This window comes from Lipotes vexillifer, unplaced genomic scaffold, assembly GCF_000442215.2.
Source record: "Lipotes vexillifer unplaced genomic scaffold, Lipotes_vexillifer_v1.1 scaffold916, whole genome shotgun sequence".
In the NCBI taxonomy this organism is placed as follows: domain Eukaryota; kingdom Metazoa; phylum Chordata; class Mammalia; order Artiodactyla; family Lipotidae; genus Lipotes; species Lipotes vexillifer.
This window is the reverse complement of record NW_006798383.1, coordinates 1,886,196-1,911,250: the sequence shown is the minus strand read 5'-3', so window position 1 is coordinate 1,911,250 and position 25,055 is coordinate 1,886,196. Positions and strand designations below refer to the sequence as shown.

The 25,055-nt window shown below is 40.2% G+C and overlaps 1 protein-coding gene across 1 annotated transcript in view; it reads right to left on the bottom strand.

The window, feature by feature from the left end:
• Positions 1–25,055, bottom strand: part of BTRC (beta-transducin repeat containing E3 ubiquitin protein ligase) — a 185,620-nt gene that overhangs the window by 118,611 nt on the left and 41,954 nt on the right. The window contains exon 2 of the mRNA XM_007470457.1: positions 9,056–9,163. Within this exon, the coding sequence (XP_007470519.1) occupies positions 9,056–9,163 (108 nt within the window). The remainder of the gene's footprint in view (positions 1–9,055; positions 9,164–25,055) is intronic.

Genomic DNA, 25,055 nt, shown 5'->3' with positions numbered 1-25,055 from the left:
AGGAGTGGTCGAAAGGGCATCGGAGGTAGACTTTTTTATTAATTTTTTAAAAAGCTTAAGTTAATTGGAAAATAGCAAATGTTCTGTTTTGATCATTATTTATTTATTTATTTATTTTATTATTATTTTTTTTTTGCTGAATGCGGGCCTCTCACTGCTGTGGCCTCACCCGTTGCGGAGCACAGACTCCGGACGCGCAGGCTCAGTGGCCATGGCTCACGGGCCCAGCCGCTCCGCGGCACGCGGGATCCTCCCAGACCGGGGCATGAACCCGCGTCCCCTGCATCGGCAGGCAGACTCCCAACCACTGCGCCACCAGGGAAGCCCAAATTGTAGTATATTAATGCAATGGAATTTATTTAGCAATAAAAAAGAATAAGTTACAGATAAACATAACAAAATGGATAAATCTCAAAAACATTATGCTGATCAAGAGGACACAGGGAATTCCCTGGCAGTCCAGTGGTTAGGACTCCGTGCTTCCACTGCAGGGGGCAGGGGTTTGATCCCTGGTCAGGGAACTAAGATTCTGCATGCCGTGTGGCACAGCCAGAAAAAAAAAAAAAAAAAAAAACAGACACGAAAGAATGTATACTCTGTGACTGTATTTATATAAGGTTCAGGTACAGGCAAATCTAATCTTCGGTGACAAATCAGCAGTAATTGCATATGGGATATGGGTACTAACTGGAAGGGGATACAAAGGAACTTTCTCAGATTATGGAAATGCTCTATATCTTGAGAGTGAGGTTACACAAATGTATACATTTGTCAAATTCATCTATGGGTACACAAGATGTGTATATTTTACTGTATGTAATTTTTACATAAACAAAAATCTAAAATAAGGCAAAACCCAGGCAAGAAAGATACAAATGTACTAAGATTGTTTTAATTCTAGTAGTGGAAACAGGAAAGACTAGACTTAAGTCTACATCTGCCAATTAGTCAATCAGCAATATTGAGCACCTGTGCACAATGAACCTGACATAGAACAAACTGTTGGATTAACAGAATAAAACCAGCATATAAGCCCATTTCTTCCATTTTTGCTACAGAGAACTTAATGATTTCTCCGAAGATAAGAAAAGAAAAATAAACATTCATACTTATAGCAATGTTGGGGAACAATACCTGAACCAAGTGTAGGCTTTGCTATGATACAGAACTGGGCTGTAAGGTATGGAAAAAAAAAAAAAAAGATTTAATTCAACAGTGTACTGTTTTATACCAAGGTGAAACATTATTTGCTGAAAGCTTCCAAACCTAGTCCTCTGTGCAGTTTTCTGATAATATAGAACCCACTTCTCTTCCAGACCCTGTTCTAAGTGAAAGAGGAAGGAAGGGGGCAGGGCACAACCTTTAAAAGAATGACATAGCCACAGGATATGACAAAAAATGGTTAGAACTAACTAGATCCAAGATGGTGGAAGAGTCAACTACCAGTAGACCTTGAGCTTCATTATACACTCATTGTACTACATCAGCATGCTAAATGACACACCCACCAGTGCCATGACAGTTCTGAAGCTAACCATAAAAGACCAAAAAGTGGGCAGTAGCCCAACTCCTGGAAATCCCTGCCCCTTCACCTGAAATAGTTGGAATAATCCTCCCACACATTAGCCTATGAAGTTAACCAGCCCATAAAAACTAATCAAGCCATTATTTTAGGGCCTCTCACCTTCTGAAATGCCCCACACTCTGTCTGTGGAGTGTGTCTTCTCTATAAATAAATCCACTTCTTACCTATCACTTTGTCTCTCATTGAATTCTTTCTGTGATGAGACATAAAGAACCTGAGACCAGGTGTGTAATCTCAAGTAAAAGACAGTGGGTTTAAGTCTCTATCTGAGTTGCATGGTTTCATAAGGACTTAATAAAAGTCAACTCGTACCCTAACAACAACCCTATGAGATAGATACTATTATCATCCCTACTTAACTGATAAGGAAACTGAGGTATAGAGGAGTCAAGTACGTACCCAACGTTACATGTAGACAGAGCCAGGCTCAAATCTCAAGCAGTCTGGTGCCAGGGTGAAACTGAGCAGAACCCTACAGGGCCCTCCCTGGTACAAAAGCCTTTTTCTTGTTTGCAGGAAAAAAAGGCTTCAGCCTCCTAGACCTTCCCTGAGTTCCAATGGGCAGATTCAAACAGTTACTAATTAAGTGAGGAAATGAAGAAACAAAGGAAAGGAGTCAAGAAACAATAGTGCAGCAATGGGGCAGGGTCCTTGTTCCTCTTCAACGGATATACGTAACAATCTGATACACATCTCTGAGTTTCATCTACAGGAACTAAGGCCCCCCCACCCAGGGGAAAGATGGTAACTTCAAGCTAAGCACTACCACATGGACCCAAGACTGGTTGGAACCAGAAGGCTAATGATTGAGATTCCTGAAACACCACCCTGTTATCACACTACCAACCAATCTGAGAAAGGTCACACACCCTGCAGTCCTCCCCACCAAATTTTGAGCAAGAGCTGCCCATTCTCCTTGCTTTGCCCTTGTAATAAACCTTTTTCTGCTCCAAATTCTGACAGTTCAGTTTGTTTGGCCTTACTGTGCATAAGATACAAGAACTTGGGTTTGACAAGGGCTCTTAACCACCACACCATATACTGGCCTCTGGGCTTCTTTTCTAAGATGTTTTTTAAGCATCTCTCTTCTGCCTATGTCACACAATTTCACTCCTGCAATACAATTCAAGGCCCACACACCAATTTATTCTGAATTTTTCAGCAAAAATCTCTAAATCAATTTGTCTCCAATATACTCCAGAAGTGCAGTAATTTATAAGGGGACTCAATATTTTAAAAAATAGATATTTGTTGATTTTTTTGATTAAGACTAAATAGAGAAAGCCCTGACAGTGATGGTAATTTTGTTCACAAATCTTTCCTACTGGCCTTAGATTCAAAATTGTTTTAGGCTGAAAGAAATTTTGAATTGTTCTTCATAGCTTAGTGTCCAAGTCAGATGATTTTGACTTGTACAATTTTTAGTTGCACATGATTATCTTTACTACTTATCTAATAACATAGTTCAAATCATCAGTTTTTATTGAGCCCCAACTACTAAAAAGGAGGTCAATGGATAAGTGTAAGAGATTGCTTCTGCTTTCAAAGAATTTTCTAGCCTAACATTTCTCATATTAAGCTAGGATACAATAACTACTAGGATCTGTTGAATTCCCAGCCCCACATTCCAGGGTGGGAAGAAGCATGTGGGTGGCAATGTAGTGTCTTCCTATTGTTTGAATTTGCATTTCCCCAATGTCTAAACATATAGAGGATCTTTTCATGTGCTTATTTGCTGTCTGTGTATCTTTTTTTGGTATTATATCCATTCAAATTTTTTGCTCATTAATCGCCCTTTTTTATTGGGTAGTTTATCTTATTATTTATTGTTTTGTAAGAGTTCTAAATTCAAGTCTTTCATCAAATATGTATTTTACAAATATTTTCTTCCAGTCAGTGCCTGACTTGTTCATTTTCTAAACAGTATCTTTTTAAAAATCAGACGTTTTAAACTGTGATTAAGTCCAACTTTTTTTTATGGTTCATGTTTTTTGTCTTCTCGAAAAAATATTTTCTAATGTGAAGTCACAACGAATTTTTTTTCGCTCATTTTCTTCTAGTAGTTTTATAATTTTAGCTCATATTTAGGTCTACAATGCAGTTTGAGTTAATTTTTGAATATGGTGCAATGTATCTAGTCAAGGTTCATTATTTTGCATATAGATGTCCAACTGTTCCAGCATGATTTGTTAAAAACAGAGACCAATGGTTTTAATATAACAGAGCACAAGAAGTTCATTGATATGTTTTCAGATTCTATACTACAATTAATCTTTAAGAAATCACAACTACCCGAAAAGGATATTAAAACACTTCTATGTTTTCAAACTATGTATCTGTGTGAGGCTGGAATTCTACATGTATTACAAGCAAAACACCACATCACAACTTACTGAATGCAGAAGCAGACATGAGAATCCAGCTGTCTTATTAATCCAGACATTAAAGAGACTGTAAAAATGTAATACAATGCTAGTCTTAAATTTTTGTTTTAGAAAATAGTATTTTTAAATAAAAACATTCATATGCATTAACATATAATGGAATTATTGTAACTATTTTAGTCAGTTAATGAATAAATTAATATTTAAATTTTTTCTCAGTTCTAATTTCAAATATAATAAATATCAATAGATATACCCCATATAAACAAAACCACTTTGGAGTCCTCAATAATTTTTAAGAGTGCAAAGGAGTCCTGACATCAAAACCAAACTGCCCACATCTCTTCCCTCAATTACTGAAATTATCTTTATGATAGCTAGAGTAATACATCTAAATGCTAATCTGATCAGGTCAAACTTGTGTTTACATACTTTCAACAGGAAATTCTCTGGTGGCACAGTGGTTAAGAATCCTCCAGCCAATGCAGGGGGCAGGGGTTCGAGCCCTGGTCCGGGAAGATCCCACATGCCGCAGAGCAACTAAGTCTGTGCCCCACAACTACTTAGCCTGCACCCTAGAGCCCACGAGCCACAACTACTGAAGCCCATGTGCCTAGAGCCCAGGCTCCACAAGAGAAGCCACCACAATGAGAAGCCCGCGCACCGCAAGGAAGAACAGCCCCTAGAACATGCCGCAACTAGAGAAAGCCCACGTACAGCAACGAAGACCCAATGCAGCCAAAAATAAATAAATAAAATAAATAAATTTATTAAAAAAAAAACTTTCAACAGCTTAGTACTCTTAGCATCAAGATGAAACATTCGATAGCCAACAAATCCTGCCATGATCAAGCTTCCCCAGTCTTCCCTAACTCTATTATCCTCTATTCTCCTCATTCTCTGAAAGGATAGGTTTCTTTTTTTTTTTTTTCCCAGCAGAGTCCTTAAATGCACAAAACCCCACCTGTCCTCAGGGCCTCTGAACTGGCCTGAAATGTTCTCCCCCACCTCCCTTTTTGCCTAATCCCTACTCATCATTCAGTTCTTAACTCAAACCTTGATTACCTGATCTTCCTTACCCCCACCCTCAGGTTAAATCAGGTTCCTGTTTTATATATTCTTATGGCTCCCTGCACATTTCTGTTAGGGTAACCACTGACCGAAACCGCCTGCCCTGGCCAGGCTGGATAGTAACCACTTGCATGAGGTACCTTACAACAGGAGATCCTGGTAAAGAATGCAGAAACTGACAAGCTATCACCAACCATAAGAATTAGGGAAAGGTCAAAAGGACAGAGGAGATGCCAGTCCATATGTCCTACCAACCTCCCAGAATCCTTCCTACTGGAATCCATCTTGGCTGCATGATGCGCGTGCCACCAGGAAGCACCCTGAGTCAGAATGATTGGCCAGAGACAACCCGGAAACTAACCCCATTACCATAAAACCTGAGACTGCAAGCCAGAGCAGTGGCAGAGCAGTTCTGGGTTCCCTTACCCTGCTGCTCTCTGCCCAGGCACCCCTTCCCAAAAAGTCTCTTGCTTTGTCAGCACATGTGTCTCCTCAGACAATTCATTTCCAAGTGTTAGACAAGAGCCCACTCTCACCCCCTAGAAGCGGTCCCCCTTCCTGCAACATTTCCTTAACAGAACTTATTAGTTTGGGGGATTTGGGGGTTACATAATTTAAATAGTAATTTAATGTAAGGCCAGACACCATAAAACTCTTAGAGGAAAACAAAGAACACTCGACGACATAAATCACAGCAAGATTCTTTTTAACCCACCTCCTAGAGAAATGGAAATAAAAACAAAAATAAACAAATGGGACCTAATGAAACTTAAAAGCTTTTGCACAGCAAAGGAAACCATAAACAAGACGAAAAGACAATCCTCAGAATGGGAGAAAATATTTGCCAACGAAGCAACTAACAAAGGATTAATCTCCAAACTATATAAGCAGCTCATGCAGCTCAATATCAAAAAAACAAACAACCCAATCCAAAAATGGGCAGAAGACCTAAAGAGACATTTCTCCAAAGAAGATATACAGATTGCCAACAAACACATGACAGGATGCTCAACATCACTAATCATTAGAGAAATGCAAATGAAAACTACAATGATGTATCACCTCATACTGGTCAGAATGGCCATCATCAAAAAACCTACGAACAATAAATGCTGGAGAGCGTGTGAAGAAAAGGGAACCCTCTTGCACTGTTGGTGGGAATGTAAATTGATACAGCCACTATGGAGAACAGTATGGAGGTTCCTTAAAAAACTAAAAATAGAACTACCATGTGACCCAGCAATCCCACTACTGGGCATATACCCTGAGAAAACCATAATGAAAAGAGTCACGTACCACAATGTTCATTGCAGCACTATTTACAACAGCCAGGACATGGAAGCAACCTAAGTATCCATCAACAGATGAATGGATAAAGAAGATGTGGCATGTATATACAATGGAATATTACTCAGCCATAAAAAGAAACGAAATTGAGTTATTTGTAGTGAGGTGGATGGACCTAGAGACTGTCATACAGAGTGAAGTAAGTCAGAAAGAGAAAAACAAATACTGTATGCTAGCACATATATATGGAATCTAAAAAAAAAAAAAAAGGTTCTGAAGAACCTAGAAGCAGGACAGGAATAAAGATGCAGACGTAAAGAATGGACTTGAGGGCGTGGGGAGGGGGAAGGGTAAGCTGGGACGAAGTGAGAGAGTGACATTGACATATATACACTACCAAATGCAAAACAGATAGCTAGTGGGAAGCAGCCTCATAGCACAGGGAGGTCAGCTCAGTGCTCTGAGACCACCTAGAGGGGTGGGATAGGGAGGGTGGGAGGGAGATGCAAGAGCGAGGGGATATGGGGATATAAGTATATGTAGAGCTGATTCACTTTGTTATACAGCAGAAACTAACACAACAATGTAAAGCAATTATACTCCAATAAAGATGTTAAAAAAAACAGTAATTTAATAGCTTAAGATAATATAAATATAATAATCATAATATGTAAAACTTATAAATAAAATTTTGCCTATATGTCATGAGTACTTTTCCAAGTTCAGTAGTTCTCATCAGATTTTCAAAGGAGTACATGACCCCTGTGTACTGAAGAATTAATCTTACCCAAAGAGAGGCCTGGTCTTTCCCCTTGGTTACTGGCAGGTGGTATCCCCCTGGAACTTCTTACCTAACAGAACTTTGACTGGGGGCTTTGGCCACAGGACAAATGTGATTCATGATGAGGGCTTTGAGCCACACTCAGTTCCAATCCTAAGAAGGAACAGAGACTAAAAGCATTAGTGTAACCTACAGGAGGGGCTAGAGACTAAAAGTCAGCCATGTGAGCAGCCTGTAATTGAGCCACAATAAAAACTCTGTACACAAAAAGCTCGGGTGAGTTTCCCTGATTGGCAATATCCTGTATGTATTGTCACATACCGTGGCCCAGAGGAAGTAATGCCATCCATGATTCCATGGGGAGAGGATGACAGGAATTTCTACATTTGGTTCCCTCCAGATTCTATCCTGTATGTCTCTTTTTTTTGCTAATTTTAACCTGTATCCTCTCTTTGTAATAAACTGTGAATATAACAGCTTTCAGTGAGTTCTGTGAGTCCTTTCTATTGAGTTACCAAACCTGAGGTGGGGTGGCGGGGTGGGCCCTCCTTACAACTGGTATCTGAAGGAGGGAAGTCTTATAGGGACTGTTATCTCAGACTGCAGTCTGGTGAAACTCACTGCAACCCCAATAAGATTTTAAAAAACCAAAAAGCTAGACTGAGTTCCTTGAGAGCCGAAACTTCATCAATATGATATATAGTAAAAAACAAACAAACAAACAAAAATACTATGTTTGAAATAAATTGATACTCTCAGGATATCAATATTCTCTAACATTAACAGCAATAATATTAATGACAATGAAGATAAGGATGATGATAACAGCAACTATTTACTGCATGCCCTTACTACAGTCTCCATTTACAGATGAATTTAGAGTGAACATGACTTGCTCAAGATCATACCACTAGTGACAGACAGTAACATAAGCCCTGATTTAACTAATTTTAAAGCCTATGCCCTTCACCATATTGTACCTCATAAGACAAGCAAAGGAAGTTTTGCAAAGGACAAATATCCAGCATCATCATCACTAAAATACTTACATTAAAGTAAGTATTTTCATTAAAGCCAAGTAACTGGGGACTTCCCTGGTGACGCAGTGGTTAAGAATCTACCTGCCAATGCAGGGGACACGGGTTCAAGCTCTGGTCTGGGAAAATCCCACATGGCATGGAGCAACTAAGCCCATGCACCACAACTACTGAGGTTGTGCTCTAGAGCAACTACTGAAGCCCGTGCGCCACAACTACTGAAGCTCATCCGCCTAGAGCCCGTGCTCTGCAACAAGAGAAGCCACTGCAATGAGAAGCCTGCACACCACAATGAAGAGTAGCCCCCGCTCACCACAACTAGAAAAGGCCTGCGTGCAGCAACGAAGACCCACCGCAGCCATAATAAATAAATAAATTTATTTATTTAAAAAAACCCAAAAGAACATATACAAACACACACATATATAATAGTATAGTAGGCAGGAGATACTCTGAATAGAGCACTTTATATTTTTAGTAAGCACAAGAAAAACACAAGAAGGTGCCCAGGCAACTGGCTGTAATTAATTGATTGATTATATTAATTGGCTTTATGTAGGTCCAGAGCAAACATTACATATTGAATGCTATTAATTAATTATTAATATTATTAATAAATGCTATTTATTATTATTATTTATTCACTATCATACTTCTACTAGGTATGAAAACCAACAAGTCAAGTTGCGCTATGTCAATTTTGGCAAACCAATCATGATAATAAAAATGTCTCGAGAGTGGATGGATCTGGATCTACATTATAAATTAGAGAACTGAGTGATGTGAAATATAGGCAACATGAAGGAGAAAAGTGAACGTAAGTAAAGGATGGGAAAGAAGGAGAGACACATCAATTAATTAGACACACATACTAATGACCACAAATAACCCACAGAGACAGAGAAAGTACCTGGAAAGCTGTGAGTGCGCCAGTCCCTGGGTTATACAGGCATCGCAGCGAAGGCATGCTGTCCGCCAGGCTGGAGCAGCCCAGCCACAGAGACCTGGGCATAGAGCACTGCAGAGAGAGGACAACTATGAGATGGGACAGTATGAGACAGGATGGCACAGATTACAGGAATTTTCAAGGCTTGGCTAAATACAATATTCCAGTTGCAGATTGCCTTTATGATAGACACATCTTCAAGAAACATACTACTAACTAGTTCTAACCCCAGAGGGAAACTCAAAAGGGACACTAGTGGCCAAAAAGCAAGAAAAAAAAGTTATAGGTCAAGAAGCCAAATATTTAATAAAAATTTTTATCCCTGTTCACCTTCTATGTATGAATCTAAAGGAAATCTACTTCTTTTTTTTTTTTTTTTGCGGTACGTGGGCCTCTCACTGTTGTGGCCTCTCCCGTTGCAGAGCACAGGCTCCGGACGCGCAGGCTCAGCAGCCATGGCTCATGGGCCCAGCCGCTCCACGGCATGTGGGATCTTCCCAGACCGGGGCACGAACCCGTGTCCCCTGCATCGGCAGGCGGACTCTCAACCACTGCGCCACCAGGGAAGCCCAGGAAATCTACTTCTTAACCCAATTAATCAACTCTTTTCCTCTACACACCTCAACTCATCTATAAACTCACCACAGAGTGAAATATTGTGCAGACTAAGCAGAAAAAAGGAACTATTCACGGTAGCATTTCAATATTAGAAATGGTAACTTAGAAGACAAAATATAACAGGAAAGTTAAAGTTTTTTTTTAGAAGGTGGGGAGAAGGAAAAGAAAAAGTATTATACCCCTACCGCTTTGACAGCAACTAACTCTGCACAGTTTGCATATGTTTTATGTGTCTTGTTAGTCTGCTACCATAGCAGCTGCCTCTTCATCTTTCCAGATGGATTAAGGGGGGTGGGAATATTGGAGGGAGGAGGCAGGAAGCAATCCAAACAGAAGGGAAAACAACAAGAAAGAAAGAAGCAGAGACAGGGACAGAAAAAAAGGAAAAAAAGAGAACCCCAAATAACTGCTGGTCCTAAAACCTTCTAAAAAAACAAAAACAAATGTGTAAGTGTGAATATACATGTAGTGTATTCAGTAGCAAACAAACAAAAACAAGGTAGAAATTATGAGTTCTAGTAGTACTAATTAAACAATATTAGTAGTATTAATTAAACAATATTAGTGGTACTCCTCCTGTAGCTTTATGAAACACTGTATCTTTTAGAAGAATTTTTACAATATTTAGGTTTCCCTCAATGTATCCCAGGCTGAAGCTCTGTCCATCAACTTGGGTGCTATTACCGTCTAATAATACTAAAAAACTAAATACCTGATCACAGCACATATAAAAACAGAAAAATATTTTGAAATATAACAGTCAGTGCACATAATATTAAACTTTATAAGTTTTGAAATATTTATTATCATCATGGGACTTTTTTCTTCTTAAAACACTTTAGCTGAAGAAATATTAAGGAAACAAAGGGCTTCCCTGGTGGCGCAGTGCTTGAGAGTCCGCCTGCCGATGCAGGAGACGCGGGTTCGTGCCCCGTTTCGGGAAGATCCCACATGCCGCGGAGCGGCTGGGCCCGTGAGCCATGGCCACTGAGCCTGCGCGTCCGGAGCCTGTGCTCCGCAAATGGGAGAGGCCACAACAGTGAGAGGCCCGCATAACGCAAGAAAAAAAAAAAAAAAAGGAAACAAAATATGGTATTCATTGTTCACATTATCTATAACTGATATAAGGACAGTATGCTGCAAAGTACTCCAAAAAACGGTGGGCCAATAATTTATTACAACTGAAGTCTGTTAATCAATTGAATGAGTTTACTAGCTTTTAAAAAGCATACACAGCATGTTTTTAAATGCCTGAAACATGTTTTCTACTACCTGAAAGAATCAGAAAAAGAGACTGAAATGTTGCAACAAGGGGCCTGCAGTGCTTTAAGGAGAATATAGTATCTAATACCCATGAGGTTCAACAGCACAAATTCATTTTCACAAAGAACACTGAAAATCTTGACTCCTCCCCCTATTTGGCTGCCTGGAAAAAGCCACAGTTCCTCTTCACTGATAGAAGGCCCTGCAGGCAAAGGGCTGGCCTTAGCATTTACTATATGAAAGCTGAAAGACAAAATCTCCTAAACTCAGGTCCCTGTTGGTCAACTTCTAAGAGTAAAAGAAGCTATAATAATGAACAATAAAAAGATTGCTGCATTGAGAGTTTATGTATCCTTAAGCCATGGAATAGAAGAATTCCCTTTTCACTACTATATCAACTAAAAAATTCAGGCCAAGAGAACTATAGTATTCCATAGGCCATGTAATACATTCACACTCTACCTATACAAATTCAATGACTGGCTCTTAAGAATTCCAATTTAGGGACTTCCCTGGTGGTCCAGTGGTTAAGAATCTGTCTTGCAATGCAGGGGACGCCAGTTAGATCCCTGGTCAGGGAACTAAGATCCCACATGCTGCGGGGCAACTGAGCCCGTGCAACACAACTACAGAGAAGCCTGCGCGCCGCAAAGCAAGATCCCCCATGCCACAACTAAGACCTGATGCAGCCAATAAATAAATTTTAAAAAAAGAATCCCAATTTAGTTCACTCACTTCAAAAATGAAACTCACACTGTCACATAGGATAATCATATCTGCCTACCCTTACTGCACAAGGTTTGGATAAAATTAAAATAAGGGATCTAAAAACTTCAAGTACAGGGACTTCCCTGGTGCTCCACTGGCTAAGACTCCACACTTCCAATGCAGGGGGCCTGGGTTCAATCCCTGGTCAGGGAACTAGATTCCATATGCCGCAACTAAGAGGACTGCATGCTGCAACTAAAGATCCCACATGCCACAACTGAAGATCCTGCATGCCACAATTAAGACCCAGTGCGGCCAAATAAATAAATATTAAAAAAAAAAACTTCAAGTACAAAAGAAAAATATATAAAGTGCCATCATTACCAAGAACAGGCTCCCATGAATGCCACTTGCATTTCAAAATGTTCTGGGAAGCCATTATGAACTGCAGATCATTGAATCAATAAATTCATCCATTAATCAAATATTTAGTGTTCATTAGCAGAACAGACACAAGTGGAGTACAAGGAGAGGAGAAACAAAATTTATCAGGCATAAATTGTTTGCCAGTCATTGTGCTAGATCCTTAAAAACATTATTTCACTTAATCATTACAATCCTGTCAAATAATTATTAGTATTTTCACTTTAACAGGAGAGTAAACTCAAGTTCAGAGAAGTTACAGTGACTAAATGTCAGTGGCAGAAATAAGACCACAATGTGTTTGTCTCCCAAAATCTACACTTACCACTATAAAGACCCATTCTCAAGTAGTTTACACTCTATTTGAGGGAGATAAATTAACACAAATAGTAACTACAAGGAAAAATACAATAACATACTAAACTGTGTTAGACAATAGCTGCTATATAAGTTTAGTTAAAATTTCTAATTTTTAAAAAGTTCAGACACAGTTTTTAATTTTATTGTAGCACTTGTTACTGTATGTAAATTAATTATGTTTGCCTCGTCTATCATAATGTATTTCTCAGATATGAGTCATGTCTTTTTTTTAATCTCCAGCATGTGGTCATAGTAGATGCTCAATAAATGTGCTCTTAATGGCAAGTGATCATTGAAAGCTACATATCAAAGAAAAGTAAGGAAACAGTTTTTGCTTATAGAACAGTGAGAATACTGATAAAATAACACTGTTTACTTTACTGAGACTGATCTTACCAGGCTGAAAGGTATGCGTTTTGGATAAATCTCTTTCGCGATTCATTATCTTACTCACCTGTAAAACAATCTAGTAAGTAAAAAAGATCCAGAGAGGTTAAATAAATTACCAAAAGTGAATGGGTACCACGCAAGTGGTAAATATGGGATTCAAACTAGATACTCTGACTACCTAGAATAATGCCATGTAAAAATGGCACTTAAGGATTTCCCTGGTGGCCCAGTGGTTAAGACTCTGTGCTTCCACTGCAGGGGACATGGGTTCAATCTCTGCTTGGGGAAGTTCTGCATGTCGCCACGGTATGGCCAAAAAAAAAAAAACAAAGGCACTTAAAAAGTCACACATGGAGTTCGTTCATTTATTTAAAAATGTGGAGCCAAAGGTGGTTTAGGGGAACTGGACTGACTCAGAAACTAAAGAAAAGGAGTCCCACCCAAGTGGCCACGTTAATCATCAAAGTAATGGGCAAAGAGAAGACAAACTTACATAAAGAGAAAGATCAACAGGACTTACTGACTGACGAAAGGAACAAAGAAAGATGAGTCAGAAATAACCCAAGATTTCAAATGAATGACTGGAAGAATGGTGGTAGCACTGACAGACACATGTAAATTGAAAACCACCTGTGGGTTTCAGGGTGTTGGGGTGGGGGGTGGAGTAGATAAGCTCAGAAATCATAAACATAACATGATAATAAACCTCTAGTATGTGAGTAAAAATATGGCATGAAAGCATGGGTATAAACCTGTAAGCATTATACAGATGTGGGAAACACTAGCTTCTGTATAAACTACAATGCACTAGGTTAAAAGCATTTGCTGTAAAAATACTAGCGAGAGGGCTTCCCTGGTGGCGCAGTGGTTGGGAGTCCGCCTGCCGATGCAGGGGACACGGGTTCGTGCCCTGGTCCGGGAGGATCCCACATGCCGCAGAGCGGCTGGGCCCGTGAGCCATGGCTGCTGGGCCTGCGCATCTGGAGTCTGTGCTCCACAATGGGAGAGGCCACAGCAGTGAGAGGCCCGCGAACCGCAAAAAAAAAAAAAAATACTAGCAAGATTTTTAATATGGAAAATAAAATTCGATTCCTCTTCTCCCTCATCTCCTTTCCTACCTGAAAAATGAACTTCAACAGCCATTAAGTGAGTACAAGCTAAGTGGGCATCAAACTGGGTGGTGTAAGTGGCAACGATGGCCCAATACAGGCTTTTGGAGTCCAACTGGTGTGAGAAAGGTGTCCCTGAGGGGTAAAAGCCCTGGCATAGAGTTTCAGAGCCCAAGTAGGGTGACAGAAAAAAATCTTTACAAGAGGGTGGCCTGGCATGGGGTTCTACAGCCCTAGTGGAGTGAGGAGAGCTTCTACATGGGGGGCTGAAGTGGCCGTGAGCAGGATGATGAGCATGTCCACATGACCGGGAAGGGCAGGGCAGTGAGGGTTTCCAGAGTGGGCAGAAGACATTCATAGAGTGGAGGGGTAGTGGACAGCACTGAATTCAGACCCAGTGGGGTGAGGGGCAGTGGCCCAGCAAAGAGTTTCAGACTCAGTAGGGAGAGAAGGGTGGAAGGGTTAGCCCAGTGCAAATAGATCCCAAAAGGGTAAGGAAGGCATCCATAAAGAGTATGGGGTGGGAAATGGAGAGAGAGCTATGTTGGCAATGGAAGATGAGTTATACAGGAAGATTCATCAAATGAGGGGGAGGAAGGGCTTCCCTGGTGGTACAGTGGTTAAGAATCCACCTGCCAATGCAGGGGACACGGGTTTGAGCCCTGGTCTGGGAAGATCCCACATGCCATGGAGCAACTAAGCCTGTGTGCCACAACTACTGAGACTGTGCTCTAGAGCCCATGAGACACAAATACTGAGCCCACGTGACACAACTACTGAAGCCCGCATGCCTAGAGCTCACGCTCTGCAACGAGAGGCCACTGCAACGAGAAGCCCGCACACCGCAACGAAGAGTAGCCCCCACTTGCCACAACTAGAGAAAGCCCGCACACAGCAACAAAGACCAAACGCAGCCAAAAATAAATAAATAAATTTATTTTTAAAAAAATTAGGTGGGTAGATCAAATATTGAGGATAATAAGGGCAAGGATTCTCATCAGAGAAGAGTTACAAATACAGAAAGGAAGAAAGCCAGAGTGAATACCATGCTGCTGAACTACAATTGAAGATGTTATGAATGCAAAGCTTCATAACAGAGACAGACAATTTCTAGGTAAGTGATGTATGTATATGTGTGTGTACACATACATACACAAACACACCCCCTGGCTCTATCAACTGGGAGGGTCTGGTAACAGTAACACCTTAATAGCAATGAGTACAGTTAATGATTCCAAATATCACTCTCCACTAAAAGGAACCAGAGCTCCTTAGAACTTGGCTAATTCCAGGACTTGGGCAAGTAAAGTTTAAGATGACCTCAGAGTATCATCTTGTGGTACTCAAAAATGGTGAAGACATGGCAAGATGATACAGGGGCCAGTGCAAAAGGTTCTCACAGGCTAATTCTGCGACAAATTGAACATCAGAATAAATAATGATGATAATGGATTGTAATACTGGCAGTCAAACTCTTAACATGCCCCCTAGTCATCCCCACCTCCTGATATTCATAACACCTGTAAGTAATCCTGTCCCCTTGAGTGTGGGATAGCCTAATACCTTGCTTCTAGGCTATATAAGATTGAAACTTCCATCTTGCTAACAGACTCTACTGCCTTCTTGGCTTGCATGCTTTGATGAAGCAAGTAGTCATACTGGAGAGTTTCCCATGGCAAGAAATGAGGGTGGCCTCCAGTCAACAGTCAGCTAGGAACTGAGTCTCCAATAACCCCTGAGGAAAGGAATTCTGCCAAAAACCATGTAAACCTGAAGTGGATCTTTCCCCAATCAAGCCTTCAAATGAGACCTCAGCCCTGGCCAGTACCTTCATTATAGTCTTGTAGGAGATCTTAAAGAGGACCCAGGTCAGGCGTGCCCACAAGTGCACACTGTGCAGTATGCATGTGACTAATCAACAGACTGAAAGCGACTGACTGGTTATGATGTGCATCTGTTTTCCACATAGTGATCTGTGGACTGGAGAGCTAGCAAGGAAGTTTGCACTTTACAAAAATTACAGTTAATAAACTCTGATAACTGAAATTTGAACCATGTTTTGGGGGATTGGTGTTATTTAACTAAACTGTAGTAACTGAAATTTGTGCATATCAGAACCATGCAAAGTGAGGACTTCCAGTACATTAAATTTAAATAAAATAGAAACTCTAAGTAAAAGAACATTAGACCTCAGCTACTACCATAAGGAAGTAGCTGGTATCAAACTTACCCTCCCATCATAGACTGAAAGAAAAAGGGACAAAATACGTGAAACGTATATTTGAAAACATTGGACAACAGGCAGTACCAGACTGTAATCCCTGAAAGACAGGTAATAAATGAGATGATCCTTAAAACTGTCCAAGTCTTAAACCTCAAAGCACTTTCTAGTCTGTGGCATGAGAAAGGGGACTCCAAGAAGAGCAAAATAGGACCATTTATTGAGGAAACAGAGAACAGAATGTGGGGAGGCTAAATAGACTAGAATTGGTGAGTCAGAGTATTGGAGAAAGAATTATGCAGAAAAAAGCTCTAGATAACTGAACAGGGGACTCCTTAAGTCTATTCCTAAACACTAAGTCCTGTTTGCATAAGGTGAAACTCCATAAGGCCAGGCAAAAAACCATGAAGGAGCTATAAGCTCAACAACTCCTAGAACCCACACAGAGCTGGGGAACTTTTCTGTTCTGACCAGCCAGATTGCAGAAGCCTAACTGAACATGTGGGACATTGAGTAGGAGCCCCAGAAAGCTCACACCTCACTTGTAGGGATAAACTACACTAGTATAAAGGTTACACTAAACCTATCCTAATAAAGCTTAAAATCAAGTCACAGCAGCATCAAACTGCAAGAAGCTTAACTGCTGGCCAAAATAAACTCAACACATTCTTTTAAAAAGACAACAAAATACAAATACTGAATCATGTAGCATTCATAATGTCTAATCTAAAATTACGAGATGAGGGAATTCCCTGGCGGTCCAATGGGTAGGACTCGGGTGTTTCCACCATGGGCCTGGGATCAATCCCTGGCTGGGGAACTAAGATCCTTCAAGCCTCACAGTGTGGCCAAAATATAATAAAAATAAAATAGGGCTTCCCTGGTGGCACAGTGGTTGAGAGTCCACCTGCCGATGCAGGGGACATGGGTTCATGCCCTGGTCTGGGAAGATCCCACATGCCGCGGAGTGGCTAGGCCCGTGTGCCATGGCCGCTGGGCCTGCGCGTCCAGAGCCTGTGCTCCACAATGGGAGAGGCCACAACAGTGAGAGGCCCGCGTACCACACACACACACACAAAAATAAAAAATAAAAATAAAAATAATAAATAAGTAAAATAAAATTACTAGATGAGACAAGAAGCATTAAAATGTGTCCCATAATCAGGAGGAATATCAGTCAACAGAAGCAGATCCAGAAATGACAGAGATAATGAAATTAGCAGGCCAGGCTTCCCTGGTGGTGCAGTGGTTAAGAATCCACCTGCCAATGCAGGGGACATGGGTTCGAGCCCTGGTCCGGGAAGATCCCACATGCCGCGGACCAACTAAGCCCGTGCACCACAACTACTGAGCCTGCGCTCTAGAGCCCGTGAGCCACAACTACTGAGCCTGCGTGCCACAACTACTGAAGCCTGTGCACCTAGAGCCCGTGCTCCGCAACAAGAGAAGCCACCACAATGAGAAGCCCGCTCACCACAATGAAGAGTAGCCCCTGGCGAGAAGGAGGGATCAATAAGCCGTCTTCTCAGCTCTGCAGGAAGGCAACCCCTCCCTCCCCAACCCCAGTCCCACCATAACTAACTGGAAACCTGGTCTCAGACTAGGAACGCCCCCCAGCCCCATCCTCACATTTCTCTGTCTATCCCAGAACCTCAGGAGCCTGCTCACTGTGACCAGCTAGCTCCACACGGGCGTGCACAGGCAAGCACGATGAGAAAGATGTGTGTGATTATATCACACAGGTTTATCGATGTCCATTGGTTTAAAGGGACAGGGAAGGAGGAGGAGGGATGAGACTGTCACCCCCTCCCAGAAATAAACTTTGTACCTTTGAGATTCCTTTTCGCCCTTGAAGTCAAACTAATAATTGTTTGGAGTACGGAGGTGTTTGCTGTTTTTCTTTGGTATTTTTTCTAATGCAATAAACTCATTTCTGCCTGCGGAAAAAAAAAAGAGTAGCCCCCAATCACCGAAACTACAGAAAGCCTGCACGCAGCAATGAAGACCCAATGCAGCCAAAAATAAATAAATAATTAATTTAAAAAAATTTTTTTTAATTTAAAAAAAGGAAATTAGCAGGGCAAAACATTAAAATAGCTATTCTAACATTAGCTAGTCTAACAACACCTATTCTATGATTCTAGAATCGTAGGATACAAAAAAGGAATGAAATAAAACTTCCAGAAAAGGAAAATACAATGTATGAAATAGTAATTTCATGAGACGGGATTAACAGCTAACTACAACAATGTAGAAGAATAGATCAGTAAATCTGAAGAAATAGCAAAAATATGCAAAATAATGCACTAAGAGAAAAAGGACTGGAAAAAATTGAATCATGCCTCAGTGACCCATGAGAAATAAACAAGTGGTCCAACAAATGTATAATTTGGTATCCCATAAAGAAAACCAGGGGCGTGAGTGGGGAGATAGCATATATTTTCCAAATATATTTGGAAATAACAGATACAATCCACACAAAAATTTTTTTTAATATTCATTTATTTGGTTGCACCAGGTCTTAGTTGTGGCAGACAGGCTCCTTAGTTGCAGCTCACCAGCTCCTTAGTTGTGGCATGCGAACTCTTAATGCTGCATGCATGTGGGATCTAGTTCCCTGACGAGGGATCAAACCCGGGCCCCCTGCATTGCAAGAGCAGAGTCTTAACCACTGCACCACCAGGGAAGTCCCCCACACAAATATATTAAAAGTTCCAGAAATATAAATATGTGGGTAAGTATCTTTAAATCTTTCTCATTTAAAAAAATGTTTAGGGCTTCCCTGGTGGCGCAGTGGTTGAGAATCTGCCTGCTAATGCAGGGGATATGGGTTCAAGCCCTGGTCTGGGAAGATCCCACATGCCGTGGAGCAACCAGGCCCGTGAGCCACAACTACTGAGCCTGCACTCTAGAGCCCGCGAGCCACAACTACTGAGCCCGTGCTCTAGAGCTCGTGAGCCACAACTACTGAGCCTGCGCGTCTGGAGCCTGTGCTCCGCAACGAGAGGCTATGACAGTGAGAGGCCCGCACACCTCGATGAAGAGTGGCCCCTGCTTGCCGCAACTAGAGAAAGCCCTCGCACAGAAATGAAGACCCAACACAGCCAAAAATAAACTAATTAATTAATTAAAAATTTTAAATACAATAACAACTTAAGTAAAAATAATAATGAACTGTGATATCAATATATTTGGAAATAAAACATATGAAAACAACACAAAGAATAGGAGGAGGAAATGGAAATACATTATATGTTGTTGGGCTGCACCCCACAGGCCTACAAGGCCTGTGCTTGCCCAGCTTCAAGGCTTTAGAAAGAGGTGAGAGTCAACAACAGAGACAACAATGGGTTAATGGATGGGGGAGCTTACACGTCTGAAGCAAGGTCCTGGAATGACACACCACTGTGTCCAGCAGTCAGCCGGGAGGACTTACCAGTTATAGGGGAATTGACATCAGGTGGGTTCATTAGTTACCAGGGGAACCAATAGAAGGGCAAGCCCCTCACCGCCCCTTTGATAAGAGCGATCACTAGCTGGGGCCTGGGGCAAGTACTAGGAAGGTCAGTCATGTGTGTAATATATAGGTGAAGCAGGCACTGGTCTGGCAGGGGATGTACAGAGAGCAAGAGAACAGCCATCTTGAGTGGCCTGACAATACATATGTGAAGTAAAATAATACTTCAAGGGAGACTGTGATAAGTTAAAGACGCATACTGTTTTGCAAACCATATATCTGATAAGGGTCTAGTAACCAGAATATATCAATATGAAGAACTTTACCACTCAATAACAAAAGACAAACAACTCAATTAAAAATGGACAAAGGGGGCTTCCCTGGTGGCGCAGTGGTTGGGAGTCCACCTGCCGATGCAGGGGACACGGGTTTGTGCCGCGGTCTGGGAAGATCCCACATGCCGCAGAGCGGCTGGGCCCGTGAGCCATGGACACTGAGCCTGCGCGTCTGGAGCCTGTGCTCCGCAATGGGAGAGGCCACAACAGTGAGAGCCCCACGTACTGCCAAAAAAAAAAAACAACAACAAAAAAAACGGACAAAGGACTTGTATAGACATTTCTCCAAAGAAAATACAAAAATTGAAAAAAAAAAAAAAAACACTGACTCAACATCATTAGTCATTAGGAAAATAAAAATCAAAACCACGAGATGCCCTTCACACATGCTAGGATGGCAACAGAAAACAAAAACAAAAAAACCCCAGAGCTATCTAGATACCTCAGGAAAAAAGCATGCCAGGAGATCCAGATAGACTGGAAGGATCTTTATAATCGAAGTCCTACCCAGTCTCAAAAGCTTTTGAAGCTACAATTAAAAACAAAACAAAACAAGACCAGAAAATAACAAGTATTGGTGAGGATGTGGAGAAACTGAAACCCTCATACACTGCTAGTGGGAATATGAAAAGTTCAGCCACTGTAGAAAGCAGCTTGGCAGTTCCTCAAAAAGTTAAACATAGAATTACCATGTGACCACTTCTAGCAGTTCCACTCCTGGGTATAGTCCCCAAAGAACTGAAAATACCCAAACAAATATATGTACAGACATGTTCACAGCAACCTTATTCACAATAACCAAAGGGTAAAAACAGCCTATATGTTCACCAACAAATGAACAGATAAATGAATTGTGGTATATACACACAATGGGATATTATTCAGCCATAAAAATGAAGTACTGATACAAGGTGAACCTCAAAAACATTATCCTAATTAAAAGAAGCTATATACAAAAGATCACATATTGTATGATTCCATTTATATAAAATATCCCGAATAGGTGAATGCAGATTAGTGATTGCCAGGGCCTGGAGGAAGGGGGAAATGGACAGAAACTGCTTAATGAATAAGTTTTACTTGGATTGATGGAAACATTTTGGAACTAGATAGAGGTGGTGACTGCATAACATTGTGAATGTACTAAATGACCCTATACTGTTTGCTTTTAAACGGTTAATTTTATGTTATGTGAATTTCACCTCAATAATTTTTATTTTGGCCATGCCATGCAACGTGCAGGATCTTAGTTCCTTGACCAGGGATCAAACCTGGGCCCTGGCAGTGAAAGCACCGAGTCCTAACCACTGAACTGCCAGGGATTTCCCTCAGTAAATATTTCTAAATGCATATTGTACTCTAGAGCAACCACTAAAACAAAACAAAAGTACCTATTAAGCCAACAGAGGAGATAAAATGGAATACAAAAAATAAATAATCCAGGACTTCCCTGATGATGCAGTGGTTAAGAATCCACCTGCCAATGCAGAGGACATGGGTTCGAGCCCTGGTCCAGGAAGACCCTACATGCCTCGGAGCAACTAAGCCCACGCACCACAACTAGTGAGCCTGCACTCTAGAGCCCGAGAGCCACTACTGAAGCCCGCGTGCCTAGAGCCTGCACTCCACACAAGTGAAGCCACCCCAATGAGTAGCACGCACACTGCAACAAAGAGTAGCCCCCGCTCATCGCAACTAGAGAAAGCCCGCATGCAGCAATGAAGACCCAACGCAGCCAAAAATAAATAAATAAATAAATTTATTTATTTAAAAATAAATAAATAGTATAAAAATGTTCCAATAACTCAGGGCAAACACTCTTGAAAGAAATGGAAAGATAGAAAGTATTAGCAAAGAAATAACAGATATATATAGGAACCAAGTGGAAATATAAGAACTGAAAATAACTGAAATTTGTAAACTCATTGGACAGTCTCAGTAGCAGAATGGAGATTAGCAGGCCAATATTCCTCATGAATATATAAGTAAAAGTCCTAAACTAAATACTAGCAAATAAAATCCAACAACATATAAAAAGGATTATAAAACATGACCAAGTGGGATTTATCCCAGGTATACAGGTAGGCTGCCTTGAGCACTAAAGGTGTTCCAATGCCTGGCTCCATGTCTTTGTGGTGCCTGACATCTTCCCCTTTAGTTCCATGAGCTATCTCTGTACCCTTAAAATAGGTGCTCCTTCTTGCTTAAGGCGGAAATGAGACAATTTTTAACTTGAAATCAAAAGTATTCAATTCAGAAAGAAGTGTAATTCTGAAATGAGTATTATCCCCAGAGTAGATACCATGGGAAGCTACACTTATTCCAACAATGTCATCAATGCTCCAAAAAAAAATGTTTTTAATTTAAGCATTCCAAAATGAAACTGGATTAATGTTATGAAAAACAAGTGAGTCCCTGCCTTAAAGAAATTATAATCTAGTAGAAAATTTAGATTTAAAGGCTCAGCCAACTTTAAACATTTATAACATTTATAAACATTGAAAAACACTAGATAAATTAGAATTTAAATGTAAAATATTACTAGTTTGATATCATTATTGTTAGCCCATATAAACTCACACTTTTCTTATAATCTTTGGATGCCTAGTCCACTGCCTAGTCCAGCAGAAGTGTTCAAGAAATCCCTGGTGAAGTGAACTGTTGAATTATCATAACAACTGAGAATAGGTGTGACACTAATCCAGGAGTTAAGACACTAATCCAGGACAAGGTGCAGACTCGTACTCAAACCAACTGTAAGATCTTGAGCAGTTCACTTAATTTCCATGTGCCTCAGCTTCTCCACTGGTAAAATGGAGTAGATTAAAATATTTCTAACAATACCTTGCAGCAATAAAATTCCATAATTCTATGATTTAAGTCTATCTTCAACATATCTAATATGGATTTTTTTAACAGTAATTATTAGTTTCACTACAAAATCTGGCCTAAAAGGATGGGAATCCCTTTAAACAATATGGTGAAGGGGGAGAGGAGGAAGCACCTCCTGATGCTTATTTAGAACTGTTAGGATTCAAACCTGGCTGCTTTCTAAAATAAATTTTATTCATTATTATTTATTAAGTATGCAATTAGTCAAATATAACACTCTGATAAACTAGAATTTTGTACAATTGCTTTAAAATTCTAATAACTATGCATAAGCAGTAAATTATTCTTACTTGAATTCCTACTGCTGTGTAATGCAGGGTTACTAAGTACATAATTACATAAGAGAGCCACCCAACTTCCAAAGGAGCCATTCCAGTGAATTGTGTAAATAATATGCTTTAAAAAAACATAACCTCCTCACATATGAATTTAGATTTACCAGATATGCAGAAGCTGTGTACCTGTGAGACTAGAACACAGTCTTAAATAGGCCTTCCTAATTATGAATTTACCAGAGAGATTAGAATGACCCAAAGCAAATTAATACATACTTCTCTTTCATAACTTTCTATAAAAACATTTTCACTATTCTGTTTCAGTACAGAAAACAAAAGATCTTAAAAGTCATTGGCTTAAGATAAGGACTCCAGAGTACAAGACTATGACCAAATTTTTCTAACACTGACATTCTGGTTTTCTTAATTACCAAATACTTGTGTTGTATTTTTCATTTGTATCAACATAAGTCCTGAATATTTGGTCTATGGCTGACTTTACTGTAAGACTGTTGAATTTGAATGAGTAAGAACAATTTTCTTTAAAAAAAAAAAAAAATCACACAAAATATTCAACATTAGCAGGCAGCATGGCATCATAATACCTAGATGCCACATGTTTTCTGTACCAAAAAGTCATTTCTAATACCCATCTATAGGAATCAACCAACTTAGTAAACAAATTTATGCATACAGCCAGGTGGTTATCTTTATTCTCCCCGTAACAGTACAAAAAGTAAGGCTGTTCACTTACATTTCTTTTGCTAATTATTAAAAATCACCTTATGCTAAGTAAGGAGAATTCCTATATTTTTGAAGTGTTCATTTACTCGGTAAGAATAAAACTGCAATTATTCAGATTAGGTTTTACAAACTCAATCTCCTATACCTGTACTTAAAGGCCTTTTAAATCATGCCACAAAGAAATTGTTTATACTGGAATTTCATTTTATTAAAATCAAGTCAAATCCCACTGCAATAAGCTCTAAGGGACTGTCCAAATTCTTTTATTGCACTAGAATTTATTGCATTAAATATTGTTTGAAATAACTAGGCCACCAGCTGAGGCCTGGGAATCATGGGGTTACACAACAATTTTTGATGATATGGGGTTGGCCTATACACAAACTTCAAATGATCACAGTACTCATTGGGAGGATTAGGCTTTTTGTATTTCTGAAAGAGAGAGGGAGGGGAGAAAGGGAAAAGAGAGGAAAAAGAAAAAAGAAAAAGAAAGCTTGATTGCAACTAGAGGAGTAAACAGAAGTTGAAGCAGTCTTCCATTTTGATGAAAGGCATTTGCAACACTTTTTTTCCAGTATGGATTTACACATTTGTTCACAGCAGTTGCTATGACTCAACAGAGGACAGTATCATGTTAATAATCCACATATTAAGGCAGGCTGGCTGCCATATGAGCAATTAGCTCTTATCCCTCACTTCACAGGCAAAAAGAGCAAAAGAAGCCACAGAGTAAAATCCTTTGATTGGGAGGTGGATGATGAGACAAATCCTCACACTGGACTTCTGGAATATCCCCCTCTATACAGATGTGTTTGCTCTAACAATGAGATCAAAAGGGAGCGCTCTCTGGAGCTTCTTAACTGAGAGGGAAACTCTCTTTATGAAAAAATCTCCTCATATCAAACAGTATTTCAACTACTACAAACCAAGTATCCCAGCCCTCCTTGGGTACTCCTTTATTTAACTTTTGTGTAAGAAAAGAAAAAAGAAAACTACTTGCTCATTAGAAAGAGAATAAATGCCTACATAAATAAATGGAACCACATTACATCTGACTTCCTGGGCACCACAGACCCATAGAAAAGAAACTCCTTTCCAGCAGTGTGTTTATTTCACTATTTGCAAACGGCTGGCTGGCTGACTGGCAGCTACAATATATGAAATAAATA